The 19,411-nt window shown below is 54.1% G+C and overlaps 2 protein-coding genes across 7 annotated transcripts in view; one reads left to right on the top strand and one right to left on the bottom strand.

The window, feature by feature from the left end:
• The window catches only part of TLN2 (talin 2), a 76,641-nt gene extending 69,457 nt beyond the window's left edge, over positions 1-7,184 (bottom strand). For 3 of the 4 annotated variants that reach the window (XM_058156186.1, XM_058156187.1, XM_058156188.1), the window contains exon 1: positions 6,419-6,549. The gene's annotated coding sequence lies outside the window, so the exon portion shown is untranslated. Of the gene's footprint in view, positions 1-6,418; positions 6,550-7,055 lie in introns of those variants that run through there. The other variant, XM_058156189.1, reaches the window with a different exon arrangement.
• On the top strand, positions 7,064-16,506 carry LOC131184624 (C2 calcium-dependent domain-containing protein 4C-like). 3 transcript variants are annotated; one of them, XM_058156191.1, is made up of 5 exons: positions 7,064-7,193; positions 7,616-7,739; positions 7,828-8,068; positions 9,968-10,523; positions 15,209-16,506. In XM_058156191.1, exons 4-5 carry the CDS (start codon positions 10,499-10,501, stop codon positions 16,486-16,488), a joined length of 1,305 nt encoding a protein of 434 aa, XP_058012174.1. In that variant the 5' UTR covers positions 7,064-7,193; positions 7,616-7,739; positions 7,828-8,068; positions 9,968-10,498; the 3' UTR covers positions 16,489-16,506. The 3 variants fall into 3 exon arrangements, 2 of the variants coding, with proteins under 2 accessions (XP_058012174.1, XP_058012175.1); XR_009152003.1 differs by lacking the exons at positions 9,968-10,523; positions 15,209-16,506 and having other exon boundaries at positions 7,828-8,408; XM_058156192.1 differs by lacking the exons at positions 7,064-7,193; positions 7,616-7,739; positions 7,828-8,068; positions 9,968-10,523 and adding an exon at positions 14,297-14,847.
• Positions 16,507-19,411: the final 2,905 nt, after the last annotated feature.

Here is a 19,411-nt window from a genome sequence, read left to right as displayed (position 1 = left end):
GCTTACTAGCCATGTTTTGGGTTAGTATAATGGGGCCACAAAGCTTGTGACTCACACCAGAGCTGAGAAGTAGCTTCTGCTGCTATAAATGTTGTGTGGATTTGCACACAACGGACCTAATGCCTGTGAACTTTCCCACCCGTGTCCCACATGGGCGAGTATGAGAGAGGGATAAACTCTGGGTCCAGGCTGCCTGGGGCCCCCTTGTCATCACCTCTGATCTTAATGGTTTCAGACTGGCAGGGAGGCAGCCAGAGAGGCGAGCCAGTCAGATGGTAAAGTAGACTAGAACATCTTCTTCCTTATCTGCACTGAAAGAAATCTCATGGCTCCCCCTCCCTCCCCAGGGCATTTCTCTTTGCAGGCTCCATTGTGCGAGAAAGGAGGAAAAGGGGGGGGGGGAGGAAAGGCAGCTGTTTTCAGACTGAAGGAGCCTCTCCAGCTGCAAATCAGAGGAACTTTAAACAAGGCTGAGCAGGTGGGCTTCTCCTCTGAGCTGGCCTGTTGGCTTGCAGATGTTTCATTACCCAGTTAGGCATTGACTTCAGTGCCAGTTTGTGTGGAGTTTGCACTGTACAACGTAGGCATTTGACCATCCTGGTGGTTCACAGTGTGTCTCCCCAGGTTTTATGTACTGTACCTCCCCAATGACAGCTGCTTCACCAAACTGGTTAAGAAAAGCCTCAGTTTAGATAACTGGTGAACTGAGTCACAGCCTCTACCGGTATAGTCTGTTTAACAGCTACTCTGGCTTCCTGGGTCTTCTTTCCTATTCAACTGAGGTGGAGGGGGGGGGAGGCTCCTTCACTCTAACTCTAACCCAAACCTGCACCCCCTTCCAATATGGCAGCTGGTTTCCAAGGGGAATATGCCTGTGGGTGGGAAACAGCAGGATTCAAGTCTGATTAAAGGAATCCCACACCAGCTTGTCTCAGTTGCTTGGAAGGATTCTGATAAAGGCTCTTTAAAAACCCCACCCTTAAAACTAGTCCCATCTCCTTCTGCAGAGATGGAGAAACCAAAGCAAACCCCACCCGGGAGAGTCTGTGGCCTCTAAATAAGAGAAGCAAATCAGATTCAAGGCAAATGTATGTGACTGTTTGGAGGGTTTTTCGCTCTCTGCATTCAAACAATTTAAAGCAGACCCTGGAGCTGGTCCAGCTGCTTTCATGCAATCACCTCCAGATATCCTGGATGGCACAGCATGAGCCAGGCAGGCTGGGGATGTCGGGAAATGTAGTCTCAAATACTTGGGAGGAGGTAAAGAATGGCTATGTTAGATTGGTATAAACTGGGTTAAAGTTGGGCTGACCGAGAAGAGCTAGCAAAGACTCTAGGAATCTGGACACCAAAATCTGCTGCCTCATAATCCACGAGGCAGCATTCAGAGCCCACCTTGATTTAAATCAACCTTCTGGGGCCACGGAGCCTTCCTGGATCTGTCAGAATAGAGTTGTGGAATTGCTCCTAACAGCTTGTGGTTCAAAGTCTTTCAAGAGAAGCAAGCGCTGGTTTAGGAGGCAGGCCAACTCAATGAGCAACTGCATCCCCTGGGTGGATAGTCACATTCTGAAAAACTGGTTTTTCCATGTGAAATGATGGCTTACAAATCTGGCCAGGTGGGCAAAATAACTGGCTGGCCTCAACTGCAGAACTGGATAAGGGAGGACAAGCGAGCACTAAAGATGTCCTAGGCCAGCCTGGCGCCCGCGTGCCCATGTGGCTGAAGGATACAAGAGTGGAGTGAGTCCTTCCCTCGAGGAGCCAATCCAGCCCACCTGCAGGGACAAGGCTGCACTTCTGAACCACAAGTGGCCCCACTTTCTTGCACAGGTTCTGCCCTCGTGCCCAGCGGAACCTACCCAGGCTGATGTGCCAAGCAGATCCAAAAGGAGAAAACGTTTGCCCACCCAGATGAGTGGAGGTGCTTTATCTTCTAATTACAACCCACCAGGCTATTTGGGAGCTAATTATTCTTACAAAAACACGACAACATGTGTATGAAAAGCGCAATTACGCAGGGACAAACCCTGCCGCTCTATGGGTTCCCAAGAGGCAAAGCCAAACCCCAGGGAGAATCCAACCTCCGTAATCTTCCTCTCCATAATTAAGAGGCCACAATTTCCACAGCACCCACCAAATTACAAGCGGGACGCTGGTGCTTGATTGCAGAGTGCAACCTGGGGGTTCTCTAGCAGCCCATGGGGGGAGGAGCAGAGCGTGGGGGGCAGGAGGGCCGGATGAAGACTCCCTCTTGGAAAAACAAAAGCTGTTTGCTTTTCAAGCAGTTTAAAGGGGAAATATTTATCAACACACACGGCAGCAGCTCAAGGTCAATGCGGTGACCAGGAGAGGGCAGTTTCTCCAGAAACCCCCTCCCCCCAAAGTAATTCTCAAAGCTAAAGGGCATTTTGGAAAGTGCCTGGCAGTCACCCCAATTCAGGGATCAGCCAAGGGGAGCGGGGGGGGGGGGGAACAAGAGAATTTCACCAGCAATTCCTCCACCCCTCAAAGATTTGCCAATTCCACAAACTAATCGACATAGAAAAATCAGTTGGTTTTGCTCAAGGATGCTCAAGGATGCCACTCAGACTTTTCCAATATATTTTCTCCCCAAGATTTGGTCAAAAAAGTCAAAATGGCAGCTGTGGTGGTGGGATCAAAGCTGACATCTTGATCTGTCACATCACACCCTGCAGATATCCCTCTCCTGCTGGGATGCAGAGAACGGATAAAAACAAATGAACCCATTTTCTAAGGGATTGATTTGTCCTAATGTGAACCAAAGGTTAGCCTCCAACTTCCTCAAGTTCCAACCTGAGACCAAAGTAATTTCTATGCCAAAAAATGGCAGACTGGAGGACTCCTCCCACCCTCCAGACCGACACACAAGGAGGAGAAGCCAAAGCACCACAAATGGATTGCAGAACCCACGTCAGGAGGCCGCTGCTTAAAAGGAACCAGATGCAGCCAGATATGGAGGAAAGGCTGCAACTTAATGGCCCAAGAAATGAACCATTTGCCCAATCTAATCTCCCTGCAGATGTGCTGGACTACAAGCCCCAGCATCCTCAACCCGCAACGGAGACAATGGGCATGGAGTTTAAAAAATCCAAAGTCCGAACGATCATCAAGAGTAGTCGAGCCTAATAAGGGGATCGGGGCCCTCAGTCATTTATAACTGGTGTGAAAATAGCTGTGATATGTAGGCTGACAACTGGCAGCGAAGAATGAGATAAAAATACATCCGCAAGGCCCCCTTTGAACTGCCAAATGCTGGTCAAGAGAGGCGCCTTCATTTAGAAGCCCCAGGTTGCAACACAGCTCCGTTCCCACAGCCAAGCTGTACCCTGCTCAGGGGCAGCTTGGAGGCAGCTCGGGGGCCCAATCCTGGTGCCAGGGCAGAAGGCTGGTCCAGCCCTCCCTGAAATGCCAGCACACCCGTTAGGAGAGGAGGGATGGGCAAAGCCCCCGAACGGTCTGGTTTACACCTGGTGTTTGACTCCCAACTGGCAGAAACGAACCACAGAATGACTTAGCACAGTGGGCCAAAGAGGCCACGCTGGGTGCCTTTGGATAACATGCCTGTCCATCTGCGGAAATGTCCAACTATATTTCAGCTGCAGGAATACCAGCCCTGTCCTCCCCCACCTCTCCAAGAAGGAGGCCTTGCTTGATTCTCCATGCCAACCAGCCAGCCTTCAGTTCATCTTCTTCCCTGCACTCACTCAGATGCATATTCATGCATTGGCTCAAAGCCTCCACTTAATTATCAGGCATTATTTGATTAGGAGGGAAACTGTCTTCTTGCGCAAGATAAATGAAAGGCAGCCTCCCTGGCTTCAGGTATTAGTTCAGCTACTTTGGGCTGCAAGGCAGTGGGCAATGTGCGCCCAACACATGTAAAGCAGTCCTTCCCGAAAGCATCTACAGGCACGGGCAATGCTACTCAAAAGATAAATATGTGCACGCATCGGATTCAGCAGCCCATCGGTCTCACTTCACAGCAGAAAAGCGCTGGGCTTGAGCTACATTTGAAAATCACATGGAAAGTATGTGGGACATCATGTGCACCAGCCCAAGTGTGTCTCCCAAAGAAAAATTGCCTTATACACTGTAAGCCACCCTGAGTCTTCGGAGAAGGGCGGGGTATAAATGTAAACAAAAACAAAAAAAAATGGGCTGAGAATTTTGGAACCTCTTCCACGTATTCATTTGTCTTTCTTTAGGGACAGAAAGTCCAGATCCAGCCAGGAAGAGCAGGCTTTGCCTCTGATAGCAGCCAGAGACCTTGGGGGGCTGCTATCAGAGGCAAAGCCTGCCCACTAAACCATCACGTGTTTTGGGGCATGATGCCCTGGGCAAATCCAAGTCTAAGCAAGGCATCATCATGGCTTATCAAGCTGTGAGGACCAAGCCAATTAAGTCAAGACACAGTTAACAAGATGTGAACTGATATTCCCCAGAGATGATTAAATGAAAATCCAGGATACAGAAAGTGACTGGCAGCTGCCAAGCCTTGCAGAGCTGCCTCCCCAACCCCCACCCCAAAAGTCAGGTCTTCACAGACACCGTCAAGAGCCCAAGCAAGGTAGGCAAGGATAGCCCACCAGGGCACTCTTGGATGCCTCTATAGAAGCCAGGTTGATCTTCTGAAATGCAGGAGGGCAGATGGGGAGGCTGAGCTATCAAGAACCATCTCCTGCAGGATTTGACCCCTTGGGGGGACTTACTTGGACCAGTGGTCCTACCTGCCTTTTAAGGGGGGGGGAGGAGGAAAAAAATTCCTTCAAGAGCCACCTGTTGCATCCTCAACAGATATTCAACTTGGATTAACCACCCAATTAAAATCCTTACATCAACTCAAAACAACCCCTTTAATCTAGCAATATCCCTCTTTTGAACCCCCTTAATGAAGCTGAAGAATTCAAAATATGCAGAGGAACATCCGTGTGCGAGAAAGAACAGACATTCAGCTGGTTTGGCTGATCCTCCTGGTGCCAAGACCGTTTGCTCTCTTTGTCTGGAATAATGAAGCCAGGCACGCGGCCGAGCGCATGAAGAGCTAATCGAGGCAAACAAAACGGCTTCCTCAACCCAAGGCTAACCTAGATCGGAGCGCCCACACGGGCCCGTCGGGTGCAGAACAGCTGCTACCTGCCAACCACTCAGCCGGCATCGGGCACAGCCCCAGGTTCCCACCATAAGAATGGTAGAAGATGCGCCCAGCACTTTGCCACTCAAGGGCTCTTCCCGATACGAATTCAACACTGTGAAGTTTGAAATAAGGTGTCCGTCAAAGGTCCACAATTGCACCAAGAGAATTGCTAAGCCACACAAGCACAATGCAGGGGAGGGTCTATCCAGCCCCCTCCCCCAAAGATGGCTAGCTCTTCCTTGTACAGCCGCTCTCATCGGGGCACCCATCATTCCTCCCGGCACCTCCACACACAGCAAGCGATTGGGGGGGGGCTTTGCATTATTTGCCACCTGGAACACAGGAATCAGAAGATCCCACCCTCCTCAGTATGGCAACCCCTCACAATTTAGCATCCTGAGCTGTAAACCAGCCTTTGGCAACTTTAAGCCAGGTGGCCTTCCATTCCCAGAATTCCCCAGAGTCTGGTTAGGGCCCTCTGGGAGTTGAAGTCCACACATCTGTGGTTGAGGGTGGGGCAAACTAGAAATCCCGAGGGGACAGGCGCCAACACCCACGGTTTCCAGAAGCCCAGGTGGGGCAGGCCATGGGCCGGTTGGCCGCCGAGCCCGGCCCCGAGGCCGCGCCAAGCCCCCAAGCCCCGGCACAGCCCCCCCCCTTGCAAGGCTGGTTTCAAGCGCTTGCCCCGCCCGCAATTCCCCAGCTTCCTCCCGCCCCGGGCACCAGGGCTCCCCACGCGGGAGGCATTAAGGTGGGGGGGGGCCTCCAGTCCTGGTCCCCAGAGGATCGGGTGAGGGGGGCCCAGCCGGAACGGCTCAATCCTCCGCGCCCCCCGGCAGCGTCCCGGGCTGCAAGCGGCGCTGGCTCGGCCCAGCAGGGAGGGCGGAGAGGGGCGCGCCTGCCCCCGCAGGAGCCCCCCGCCCTCGGCCCCGCCGCCCCGCCAAGGAGAAGCGGCCCAGCGGGAGCCCGCGCCGCCCGGCAGCCCCGCGGAGATGGCCGGCCCGGCCCAGAGCCCGACCGACCGCCCGCCCGCCGCCCGCCGCCCGCCGCCCGCCGCCAGCCCTCGGGCGGCTCCAGCCAGGCGCCCTCGCCCGCCGCCCACGCGCCGCCTCCTCGCCCGAGATCGCCGCCGACACCGGAGCTGCTGCCTGCCCGGCCGCGGGATGCCGGCGGTGCCCGAGGCAGGTGTCGGGCGGCGGGCTGGAGCCCCAGCAGCCCCGCCACCCCCTCGCCGCAGCGGCCCCCCCAGCGCAGCCTTACCGGCCAGGGCCACCCCGGAGGGAGTTTTCCCAGCCGCCTCCGCCGCCTCCTCCGCGGCCGGCTCGCGCGCCACTGGCAGCCGGCGCGCGGCGGCGGGGGCGGGCGGGGGGGCGGAGGGGGGGGGCGGGCGGGCGGGCTTTGGCCAGGAGGCGGCGGCGACCCCCGGCCCAGGGAGGGCAGGAAACGCGTCATCAGGCCGGGACCAACCTGCCGGCCAGCTGGCCTTCCCCGCCTGCCGACCCCCGCCCGCCCGCCCGCACACCTGCCCCCCTGCCCGGCCGCGCTCCCCGGGCAGCGCCTCCCGCGGCTCTCGGCCTCCGGCCCTCCTGGCTGCGCGCCCCTCGCAGGGAACCCCGCCGCGGCCGGAGAGCTCAGCCCCTCCGGCCAGGACCCCGACCGCTGCCGCCCACAGGCTCCCGCCGGGGCTGCTCCGAAGCCTGCCCGGCCGAGGCCAGCCGCCTGACGGCCTCCCAGTGCCGGCCCGGCCCGGCCAGCGGCCCCCGACAGCTCTGGGGAGGCGGCCCCTGCAAACGGAGGGAGGACGAAGCCCCGTTGCGCCCGGCGGCAGCGATGCCGGAACCCGGCGGGAGGGGGAGGGGGACCCTCCGGGCAGCAGCCGCTCGGCCCTTCTCCTTACCGGGCGGCGGCGGGCAGGGCTTCCCGGCATCGGCGGCTCTCTGCGAAGCCTTCCCCGCGTCCGGCGGCGAGGCGGGGGCTGCGGCGAGGCGAGGCGAGGCGGGGCGGCCGCCCAGGGAATCCGCGCGCAGAACCGGTGGTGAGCGGCAGGCTCAGCTGGAAGCAATTTGAGGGCGGGGGGGGGCGTTGCCTTCCCGAGTGTCAAGGCGCTAGTCCGCTCTCACCGAGGGGGGGGGGAGAAGCTGAGGCCAGGCCTGCGTGGGGGGGGAGGAGGCGGAGAACATAACTAGCCATGGTTAGTGGCGAGCAGGAGAGCCTGGGAGACGCGCCTCCTTCTCGGGCAGGGCGCGAGCCCAGGAGCTGCCTTACACCGCGTTGTGGCCGTCGGAGCGCAGTCCCGTGTAGCCGCGGACGTGAGAATGAAACCTAAAAGCTCGCGCTTTAAGGTTAAGGCAAAAAGTAAGGCAGGCGGGCAAAAGTCTCTGACCTACTACGCGGTCCTGGAGTAAGTCGGTGTTTGGGAAAGGCAGGTAGTCTATAAAGCTGAGGCTATTCCTACAGCTGGAACCACAGAAGTTCCGCTCGATCCCGGGCGCTGGGTGAGAAAGCTGCCATTCCCTTCAGCAGGAGGCGCTTTTCCAGGGAGAAGGTTGAAAAATAAGACGAGGCTGCCCCCTGCTGGCAGGTAAAGGAAGAGGCACCGGGGTCCTGGTCAGGGCAGAAGTGACCCCCATCTGCCCTTCCATCCATCCATCCTTCCTTCCTTCCACTAGACTTCCACAGGTTTTCCTCTCTCTGCTCAGCCCACCTGAAGGACTCTGGAAGGCTGGAGCAGAGGCACCTGGGGGGAATGGAGCAACGGCTGAAGCACCTACTCTCATCAGGACCAGCAGTTTTCCTCGTGGAGGCGTGGCCTGTTGGTTCAAGTAGGACAAGCTGGGTTTTATTCACACATCAACTTCATTGACTTCAACTCCCAGAATTTTTGCCCAGTTTGGTAAACACCGGTTTATGGTAAAAAAATCAGCATTAACTGGGAGCCTCTTTTCCTAAGTGGCAGTTTAGAAAAATAGATGTCTTTTAATACAATTAATTAGTTGGAAGAGTGGCTACCAGACTGGCCTCTTTTATCCGGGCTCCTCAAGAGATACAGCCTTTCAGCTTGTCCAGCCATCCTGCAACAACCAATGACCTCCACAGCCCCCTCGGTCATGGGCTCTTGGCTCCCCTAAGAGCCCATGGGTTAAATGCATTACAAAAGGTCCTATGTAGCTCTCGTGACTTCATAGACGTCATACTGTTTTCTTTCTTTTTAAAAATCTTTATTGTAAAAAAAACATTTATACATACACAGCAAAATGATCCTTGCAAAGAAAGGAAGTTGCAACGGAATTGCCGGCCAGCATCGCACAAACCTTCCAAGCAGGAAGGGCAGTTGAAGAAGCATAAAGAGAATCAGCTGAGTTTTTGAGGGGCATCCAGTGGTCAGAAAAGACCTTTGTTATCATTACCTGTTTTAAGGCAATGCTTGGTGAGCTGGTGGGCACTGCTGCCGCCTGGAAACCTTTGCAAATCAGACAAATTTGCAGCAGAACAATGGGAGGAGAGGGTGGGGCCTGGAGGAGACAAAATTTTTACTCACAAAGCATTTAGACCCTTAAAAGGCATTTGCTTGCCTGGTCATAAACCTCCCGGGTACTTCTATTGAGTCAGAAAGGGCCCAGCTGCAGTTCTTGGCGCTGGAAAACTTAATGTCCAATGTAATCGGGTAATCTATCCACCAATGACACTAAATCGACTGCAGAAAATCTAAGCAAACTTTCCCAGTGTTACACAGGATCCAAAATAGATATTCGGATCCAAACAATCTAGACTAGGAATGTCCAACCTTGGCAACTTTAAGACCTGTGGACTTCAACTCCCAGAATCCCCCAGCCAGCCATGCAGATCTTGGCGGGGTGGGCAACTATGCCTCTGTGAGACTCACGGACTTCAACTCCGACTTCCCGAGCCAGCCTGGAGTTGAAACCCAGAGTCTTAAAAAGGGGCCATAGTTGCCCACCTCGATCCCATGGCATTTGAACGGGGAGCCTTTGAACTGATTTCAGAGGAAACACTGCAGATCAGTGCCAACATGGGGATACCTGTTTGTGATGCCAACATCTGTAGAGTGGCCTTTTGTCCTGCAGTTTGATTCGAATTCTCCTCTGCAGCTCCTGCTTGAGATTCACACCACTGTGTGCCTTTGAAGTTTTGGCAAGACAAATGGTGACCACGGCTGCCCTGGACACACACACACACACACACACACAATGCCGAGATCCTGCGGAGGAGCTGCGAAGGAGAGTATTGCAGTCCCCAAAGTGCATTTCCTGTCTGGGAAAGCTGCCAAAAACTAATTGGTTTCCCCAGCAAAGCCCATTATGATTAGTCTTGTTGTACTGCTAACTTTAATAAACTTGGAACATCTGCTTCCAAGATGGCTGAGGAGGCCCCAGTGTTGCACAGTGTTTGCACAAAACTTGCACATTCCGGTTGATCCCGTAGTTATGTGCAGGAGGGGAAAAGATTCCGTTTACACAGGCTGACATACTTTATTTATTATTCAGGGAAAACAATTTCTCTTTCTAAAGCCCAGAAAGGATGGTGTTCTCGGAACCGTTCGTATTGCAATACCAACTTTATTTACAGAGGGGGCAAAATGGCTTGTTATTTGTCTGGAGAAGGGCTGAACCGCAGGCATGGAGCCTTGGGGGTATCTTTAGAAGACCCCACCCTCAGCTTCAGCTTCAGCTCCTCCAAGGCAATGGAGAAATATCCCTGATAGCCCAGCAGTGTAAGCTGATGTGTTTTATGCTTTCTCCCCACTCACTACAAACTCCTCTCTGATTTCCTCCTTTTCTTCTCTGATAGTTCCGCATATTCCATGAAGGATGCTTTGGGCAGCATCTGACATGCTTGCAAATTGGAAAATCTGAAGGAGTCACAGACAGCTTCTTCTGACACTTTGGTTAGCCATGCCACCCCACCACTTGCGCCACTGGCATGCTTGAAGGCTGTTATGCTACTTCTCATCTCTGCCCAGCTCCACAGCACCGGCTGAGTCAGGCTCTGCTCCACAAGGCTCTGCCTCAATTGGTGTGCAACTCGCAGCTGTCAACTTCAACTTGGCTTTGAATTCTATGAGACTTATTTCTGCCTCTCGGTACCTACTGGCCACAGGACCAAAGGAAAGAAGAGGATGTCTCTTTCAGAAATAATGCTGTGGACGGCAAGGTTCAGCAGGAGACCTCTTGGTGGCTTCCTCACTGGTCATGCCTGGGACTGAGTCCTGCCACTCACTGCTGGTCATCCTCTTTTCCACTTTCCTTCCATTTCCCCAGCATTATAAACTTCTCAAAGAAACCAGAACTCTACATTGACCGATCCCATGTCATCAGGTTGATGGTGGCTCTTAGTGACCGCACAGGTAGATGTTCTCCAGGAGGGTCTGTCCACAACATGGTCTTCAGGTTTCCCAACCGGGCACCCCTCATCACTTGTTACTATTCAGCCTCTTCTTCTCTTTCCTTCCGCTTTCCAACAATGTGTTGAGATAATTTGAGCCTGGTTCTCCTTGCCTTGAGAGAGAATTCTGGGCTGATTTGCTCAATGATCAGTTTATTGGTTTGCTTGGCTGTCCATCACATTCATTCCCAGGAGTCTCTTCCAACACCACAGCTCTCCTCGTCCTCCCTGAACTTCTTTATATCACACGGAGACGGTTCCTCCTTTTGTCCTCTCGCCACTTCCTCCAAGGAACACAGTGCCACGACTCGGACTCAGCCCTGCCACGAGATTAAGAGATGTCCCGCTCCCTGTGGCTGTTGAAGTCATTAAAACCATGACGCTCCTTGGACAGGATTCCAGAGTGGAAATTCACCTGTTATCTATAACTGAAAGGGATGATGAATCAATTTTATATGCCTGCAATTTTTGGTCCAATGCCGTGAATGAATACAGTGGAATCTGGCCATCCCAATTACAAAATGCGTGAGGCATGAAGACGGGGGTTGCTGATTCCAATTTGGTGCCTTTCCAAGCTCTGTTTGGATGGGATTCCTGTGGGTCAAGGATCCTAGATCCAGCCCTGGCCTCTCAAGCAGGAAATGGCCTTCCTGGAAACATCCACCAGTTTTTTTTCCAGTTCCCCTCCCCAAATTCCCAGGCAGGTATCCTCAGACCACCCCAAATCACCAGGCTCCTGAGACTGGAAATAAGCTCCGCTGAGGAGAGACCAAAAATGTGAAAGAGGGGAAGAATTGAACAAAGGCAGCTGGTGCCCCTCTGCTCCTGTGACCCCAACGGGGAGTTCTGGTGCTCCTCTACCTTGGCAGCTTTAAGATGGGTGACCCCTGGAGGTTGTGCTGCTGTCCACTCAGAGCACCTGCCTTTTTGATGTGGGGCAGGCAGTGAGTTCCAATGGCCTTTTCGTTACACGGTTTGGGCACCCAGCCTAGTGGGCCATCTGGCTTCAACCACTTGTCGATTCCTCAGCTAGGGAGCAAAATTGCACCTGGAATTTCTGTAAGCGGAGTTCTGCATTTGTGACAATATGCAGGAGTTTCATTCTTAGAAGTATTCTTACAAAGACCACGTAATTCATGATGTTGCGGTTGTGCTTGCTTGACAGGATGCTAAGGGTAGACACAATTCACTCAATTAGTTTAATAGAATAGAATAGAATTCTTTATTGGCCAAGTGTGATTGGACACACAAGAAATTTGTCTTGGTGCATAAGCTCTCAGTGTACATAAAAGAAAAGATACCTTCATCAAGAATCATAAGGTACAACACTTAATGATAGTCATAGGGTATGAATAAGCAATCAGGAAACAGTATCAATATAAATCATAAAGATACTAGCAACAAAGTTACAGTCATAAGTGGAAGGAGATGGGTGATGGGAACGATGAGAAGATTAATAGTAGTGCAGATTTAGTAAATAGTTTGACATTGTTGAGGGAATTATTTGTTTAGCAGAGTGATGGTGTTCAGGAAAAAACTGTTCTTGTGTCCAGTTGTTCTGGTGTGTGGTGCTCTATAGTGTCGATTTGAAGGTAGGAGTTGAAACAGTTTATGTCCAGGATGCGAGGGGTCTGTAAATATTTTCACAGCCCTCTTTTTGACTCCTGCAGTATACAGGTCCTCAATGGAAGGCAGGTTGGTAGCCATTGTTTTTTCTGCAGTTCTAATTATCCTCTGAAATCTGTGTCTGTCTTGTTGGGTTGCAGAACCAAACCAGACAGTTATAGAGGTGCAAATGACAGACTCAATAATTTTCTCTGTCTGCACACTGTTTTATGCCAAGATGCGTTGTGCCTCCTTTGAGTCTCAGTTGAAGGTGTTTGCAGACTTTGGATGTATTAAATGGCCTTTTTCTACAGCTGCCAGCAGGTGGAGCTGTTGACCCAAGCAAAGATCTGCCACATCCTTGCCAGCTTGCTGTCTTTTCCAAAAAATCTCCTCTGTTGCTAAGATGCCTCTCTCTCCTTGCCAAACGTCTCAGACCTCTTCCAGGAGCTGGAAATAAAAACAGCCAATCTGACAGACCTGAAAGGGAGGAAGGGAGTCCTGAGCCCACCTGGGTCTGCTGCCAGCCACCCGCTGGAAGTGGCAGAGGATTCTCCGGCTTCTGAGAAGCACAGAGAGCATCTTGTGGCTGTCCCAGGCAGCAGAGCAGACACCTTGCCCAGGAAATGGGGCTGCTGACAAAAGAGTGGCAACTCCTTCCCATAAGAAACCAGGCTGTGGCAGCCCACCTAATGGGTCAAACAGGTACCGGCTCTTTTTCAAGAGCTGAGTGATCCATCGGTGCCATTTCTAGAGCCAGGCAATCCAGTTGGTCACGGACAGGCTTAGAAGGGGGAAGGGCCCCAGTTCAATCCTGGGAAGAGCTGGAAAAACAGCAGAGCTCCTGGGGAGCTGCAGGTCAGTCGTATATTTTTGGGTGGGTGAATGGGAGAAAAGCATGAAGAAGCTGCAGGGACCGGCAGGCAGGAGAGTCCGTCCTCTCAGAAAAGATGGGAAACATTTCAGCTGCTTTCAGGGCAGTAGGGAGGTCTGTGCACTGGTGTCTCCACTTTGGATCTTCCTAGCTCAGAAGGAAACACCCAAGGAAAGGCTCAGCCTCTCCCCAACAAAGCTGAAGCGCAGGGGACAGAACGGAAGGGTCAGAGGGACTTGGGAGATCATTTAGTCCAATCCTCTGGCAAAATCCCTGACCCTGTCCTCAGCCCCCACTGAATCACCCCCACTGAAAAAGCCCCTCCTCTCCCAAGGCAGCCTGCATAAGAGCACCAGCGTGCCTACCGTTCCTGTCCTAATGTTCCCTTTGATTGTATCCAATTTGTATGGTTATTTCATGCTTATACTGTTCCAGAGGCCCAGAAAAAACCTCTTCTTGCCATACCTAGCCTGGCTAGGTGGCTCAGTGGCTAAGACATTGAGCTTGTCGATCAGAAAGGTCGGCAGTTTGGTGGTTCGAATCCCTAGTATAGGTCTCCTGTGTGAGCGGGGGGGGGGGTTTGGACTAGATGACCTCCAAGGTCCCTTCCAACTCTGTTACTGTTAAACAAATAACCAATTTATGCCACTGCTGTTTTATTTATTATTTATTTATTTATTTATTTATTTATTTATTTATTTATTTATTTTATTTTGTCACAACAATATATGTGGGTATCATACAAAAAGATTATATAGTATATAAACACATATATGAGTAAATATAAGGAGGTATAAGCATATATATAGGAAGAAGAAAAGAAAAAACAATAGGACAGGAACGGTAGGCACGTTTGTGCGCTTATGCACGCCCCTTATGGCCCTCTTAGGAATGGGGTGAGGTCAATAGTAGAAAGTTTTTGGATAAAATTTTTAGGATTATGGGAAGAGACCACAGAGTCCGGTAAAGTATTCCAAGCACTGATGATTCTGTTACAGAAGTCATATTTTCTGCAATCTAGATTCCCTTTTCTGCACAAGGAGGCCTTTCTGGTGCCCCTTCTGGTCTTCAAGCTAAGCATCCTTGGCAACTGCCCCCCCCCCCAAAAAAAGGCCTTCCTTCCCCCATGGAGCGAGTCTCTCTGGACAGGTTCCAGTGTCCTTCTGCCCTCCCTGGCCAGAACAGGGCGCCCAGCCAGAGGTCATGGGCCACTCTCAAATCCCAAGCTCTGGTTTTCACAGTCCCTGCTAGGACTTCCCACTGGGGTCCCATCCAGGGATCCTAGTATATGTCTCCTGCATGAGCAGGGGGTTGGACTAGATGACCTCCAAAGTCCCTTCCAACTCTGTTACTGTTAAAACCGAAGCCGGCTGCGAGGGATTTCCCCCAGCCATTTGCCACGCAAGGCGAGAACGGGCCAAGGGGGCGATCAGCCAAGGAGGCCGCCCCCAAAAGAAGATTTCTCGCTTCAGGGCAGGATCCGGGAGCGCCCACTACACAAAGCGCCCCGACTTCCCCTCCGCTTCGTCGTCGGACCCGCCGCCCGTCATCTAAGCCGCCCGGAGACGGGGACTCGCAGCCGCGGACGCGCTCCAGCTCCGGTCTCCCTCTGCGCGCCCCCGAGCCAGTGGGTAACGCCCCCGTTCCGTCCCAGCCCCGTGATTGGGCGTCCGGTGGCGGGCCGGGCATAAAAGGGCGAGCCCGCGGCAGGGGCGGCCACTGCAGAGCCGCCGGCAGCCCGGAGGGAGCTGCTTCAGCGCGTGGGAAGCGGCGGCGTTGTTTCGGAGCCCGAGCGGAGCTGCGCCAGGTAGCCGCCCCTGGTCTCCCCTGCTGTGCCTGGGTTTTATGGATGGTTGGGGGGCGGGGGGGGGGAGCCGGCTGCTTCCGATCTCCGTCCCAGCCACACGTGCACTCGGGCTGGCTGCCCCGCCACAGCCCCCCTCCCAAGGCCCGGAATGATGCGAGGGGCAGTCCCAGGGCGAGGCTTCTGGGGGCCCGGGAGGGACCCGCAGCGGGGGGCTTTGGGCGCGGGAGCCGGTCTGCCAGGTTGGAGTCAAGGGGATCCGTGCAATCCCACCCGAGCTGAAGGGCTTCCCGCGCAGGCGACCGTTGTCCGGGAGGGCTTTCCGGCCAGGGGTCTTATAACCTTCGCCTCCTTCTCCCCGCAGGCAGCAGCGTTTCCCGCTCCCCGATGTGGTTCTTGGAGAAGATGCGGGCGTGCCCCGGAGAAGCCGGTCTGCTGGGCCCCTTGTTCCTCGCTCTGCCCTCCGAGAAGGGCCAGGCGGCTGCCGCCCTCGCCTTCCCGAACATCTTGACCCCAGACCGCATCCCGGAGTTTTGCATCCCTCCGCGGCTGACCAGCCCTCCTCCGCCGGCCAAGAGCCCCGGCCCTGCCTTCCAGCCCCGCCACAGCCTGACTGAGCCGGGCTTGCAGGAGGTGGCCTCCCCCGGCCTTTTTCCCCCCCACCTCATCCAAGTGGAGAGCGTGGAGGAGCTCCAGGAGCCAGAGCAGGGTGGCACCAACTCAGACCCCCAGTCGCAGGCTGCCCTCTCTCTGCCCCACGTGCCCAGGACCCAGACCTCCTATGGCTTCTGCGTGCTGCTGGAGAGCCCCCACACCCGGAGGAAAGAGTCCATTTTCCACAGCGAGGTCTCGGGCAGCTCCCTGGTCTTGCCCCGGTCCCGGTCCAGCAGCTATGGTGGCAGGGAGCCGGCCTCCAGCCCGGTGGCCATCCGCCGGCACCTCTTCAGCAGGCAAGGCGCCTGGGACAGCGACACGGCCTCCTCTGGCGAGTCCTCGCCCTTCGGCTCACCCCTGCTGGGCAGGTCTCCCACCCGGCCCGGCTGCCTCCTCAAAGCCCGGAGCCAGGAGCGGCTGCCGGCCAAACCCTGGAGGGCCCGGAGGCTGTCCAGCACCACACGGGCCGGCTCCCTCTCTTTGGATGAGGGCAGTTCCACGGACAGCAGCCCCGGGTCTCCCCGGCGCTCATCGGAGAGCCCCCTGGCCTCCAGCCTCCTCCCCCTGCCGGCCTTCCCCCTGGACTATCCCTGCGGCCCAGAGCGGCTGGGCAGGGAAGCCACCGTGGCCATGGACAAGGGGGGCCTGCTGCGCCTCTCCTGCGAGCACTGCCCCGCCAACCAGCGCCTCCGCATCCGGCTGATCAGCGTGGAGGGTCTCTACCGGGAGGCCCCCCTGGAGCCCAAGAGCATCAACTGCTGCATCACCTTCTCGCTCCTGCCGGGGAAAGTCCAGAAGCAGCGCAGCACCGTCATCAAGCGGAGCCGCAACCCCATCTTCAACGAGGACTTCTTCTTCCTGGGCGTCTCCGAGGACCACCTGCACCGGCTCTCCGTGCGGATGAAGGCTTTGAACAAAGGGGGGAACATGAAGAGGGACCTGGTTTTGGGGGAGAGCGAAGTGCCTTTGATGCAGATTTTAGCCCCCTGAGGAACTCATGGACACCACCACCACCACACCGCCTCGACAGCTATTTATTTATTTATTTATTTATTCTCTGTATTTTTTTTAAAATAAAGTCGAATTTTATTTAAATATGCACACCTGTCTTTGGTTCCTAAATCATAGAGGAGGAGAATGTTTTTGGATTCAGGTCACTTTGGCTGATTCAGAGTTGCACACCCAGGACTGGAGCAAAGACTCCCCAAAATGAGAACCTAAAAAAGTTTACCTAGTTCTCTCTGCCTAAGATGGTGAAGCGAGCTCTTGTCTGACTGTTCCCCTTCAGGCCCGTTGATGGAGCAGAACCTGGGCTGGTTCCATCTTAGGTGGGTCTCTGAATGGCCTTGACCAGCGAGCAGAAGGAGGCCTCGTTTCCTTCATTTATGGCCTCAAGGAGCAAGTGAAACTGAGCAGAGGAAGTAATCCGACTGCCGTCTTCCTGAGGGGGAGGCAGAGGCATAAATCTGTCTTTTGAATATTCTCATTTTCTGTGGCTCCCTGGGGGACCCAGCCATGCTGCCGCCCTTCTCAGCAAAGGAAACCGTTCTTCCTGACACGCTTGGCCGAAGCACTCGGAAAGGGCGGAGGGGGTTTTCCCAGCCACCAGAGCCGCTCCCTTGGAAGGAAGGACGGTTCCTTTCCACATATCACTCTGACCTTGGCAAGGCAGCTGGTAATTCCAGGGAGACTCGGCAGACACCCCTGTAGTGTTTGGACACAGGCTCCTTGTCCTCGGCACTTTCTTCTGGAAAGCCCCAGAGCACCTCCAAAACAAGGGAGCCTGGGGCCTTCCAGAGCCCCCCCCTCCCGAGGCTCTCCCTAGAGACAAAAATTTGAAAGACGAGCACGGAAGCTGCAGCAATTCCTCCTGCTGACTCCCAGAGAAGGTACCTTGAGCTGGGTGAAGACGGGTTCACCAGGTGGACTTTGGAGAAAGGATCAGGCGCTCAAGGGCCTGACCTGAGCATCTGTTTTGTGGGCAGCAATGGAGGGGGCCCCCCTGCACCCTGAAAGCATCACAGAAAAAGCTGTCAAAATGGTGAGATCCATAGATGAAACCCCAGCTCCATCTCTTTTGCCACACACAGGCTGGTGTGAGAAGGGGAGGGCTCCTTCCTTGGGCCAGCTTGCTTTCGGCATCATGGGCAGGTCATGGGCCTTTCTGAGAACCTTAGCCCTGCGGTGTTGATTCCATTGATGCAGCTCTTTCTAGCTCTGGGGGGGGCATCCAGGGGGGGCTACATGGGGCTCAGAAAAGGCAGGGGGCATTCTGCTGATAAACGGCACCTAGGTGTGCAAATGGGAGGATCCAAAGTTGAGGTTGGAAAGGTGACTGGCCTGGCAGGTCCCAGAGGGCAGGAATGGCATGGGCCAGCCCTGAGATGTCAATCAAGAACCGGTTGTGGGGAAGGGGCCAACAGCCAAGTCCTGCTCAGGAGGTGGGGGGTGTCCCAGCTGCTGCGGGATGGGAAAGCCTTTGCTCTGATCCAGCTGTTCGACTGCACAGAGCTCTGAACTGCCCAACATGAGCCTCAGATGATCTTGAAGGAAACGGTGCTCAGGTCCTTTCAACTCCAGAGGAAACCCTGCGTGGCTGAGTTACACGCTCCCCCCTCACCCTGTCTTTATTTATCTGGGTTCTTGCAACCTTTCCTAGAAAAAACTCTGGAAAAGGGCAGCTTGACAAACAAAGACTCCAGTGTAAGAAAGCTCATGCAGGCGGTTGCCAGGCGACTAATTACAACCTAGCAGAGGAAAAGGTGTGTGTATGTGTGTGTGTGAGAGAGAGAGAGTGTGTTTGTGTGTGCGTGCGTGTGCATACGCGCGCATGTTGGGGGGAGCCAAGATGAATCCTGCCTGGGAAGGAGAAGGGGAAGGACAGGCCAGAGCCTCAGCTCCGTGCAGTGCAGAGGTGCTTCCCCCGACACACGCAAGGAGCATCTCCTTTCTCGGGGAGGAAGGCCAAGGGGACCGAGTCCCACTGGGCCCAGGAGCCTCCCAGGAAGAGCCTTGCCAGATGAGTTTCCTTGCAGATGTTCGGCGACCTCGATTTCCAGGATTCCAGCTTTATAGTCCCAACTGACAAGCACTGACCGGGTGGGAAAAGGTGGTTCCAAGGGGATCAGGCCCATGGAGGCGAGGACCCATCTCCTCATTCATCACCTCTAAGATTCAGGCCCACTTCAGACTTCAGCCCCGTCTTTCTAAAGCTGCTGCCTTTTTTTAAGGCTTCTCTGCTTCCTTTCTAATGTCAGGGTTGTTGTTTTTTTGGTGTGTTTTTTGGCAGCTGCTTTAAAAGGAAGTCATTCATTCCAAGGAAAATCCTCACACAATTCCCACTAGCAACGTTAATTGAGAGGAAGCGGATGGGGCTCCAGGAATTTCAGCAACCAAATTATTTTCTATTTCAAACGAGTTTAAATTGGGCTGCAGACTTTCTTGGCTTTCAGGGACCTTCCTGGAACCTGGCAAAGATTTGGTCCTTTCGCTGATAACAGGAAAGCTTCCAGCAGGTGACTGGCATAAATCTCGCCTCAACTTTTATCGGCCTGAGAATGATGATGATATTCATCCTGTTTTTCCTGAATGGGTCCCGAGGCCCGACAATGGCTACCAAGCAGGCCTGCCCAAGTCTTAAATATAAAAGAGCTGCTGATTGATCCCCAGAAATGGCGAGTTTGGTAGGCTCTAGAAAGAAGCCCTTTCTCTGCTGGCTGGCAGTGTATATTATCTCCAGGGGAAGTAAGATGGCCGGCTGCTCCATCCACACTGGTGTTTAAAGAAAGCCTTAAAAGCCAATTTCCCTCAAGAGATCTTTTTTTTTTTTTTATTCAAAAAGTTTTACAAAATTTTTCCCCCTTTCCCCCTCCTCCCCTCCTTCGCAACCCCTCCCCGACTTCCCGGAACGAGC

Source organism: Ahaetulla prasina, chromosome 13 (genome assembly GCF_028640845.1).
Source record: "Ahaetulla prasina isolate Xishuangbanna chromosome 13, ASM2864084v1, whole genome shotgun sequence".
In the NCBI taxonomy this organism is placed as follows: domain Eukaryota; kingdom Metazoa; phylum Chordata; class Lepidosauria; order Squamata; family Colubridae; genus Ahaetulla; species Ahaetulla prasina.
Note: the sequence above shows the minus strand (reverse complement) of the source record. Positions and strands in the feature narration are given on the sequence as shown.

Excerpts from the sequence above, each read along its gene's own strand:
- LOC131184624 (XM_058156191.1), top strand. The coding sequence starts at position 10,499 with ATGGTGGCTCTTAGTGACCGCACAG. Across the intron at positions 10,524-15,208 it reads GGCTCTTAGTGACCGCACAG|GCAGCAGCGTTTCCCGCTCC; the intron begins GTAGATGTTCTC and ends TTCTCCCCGCAG.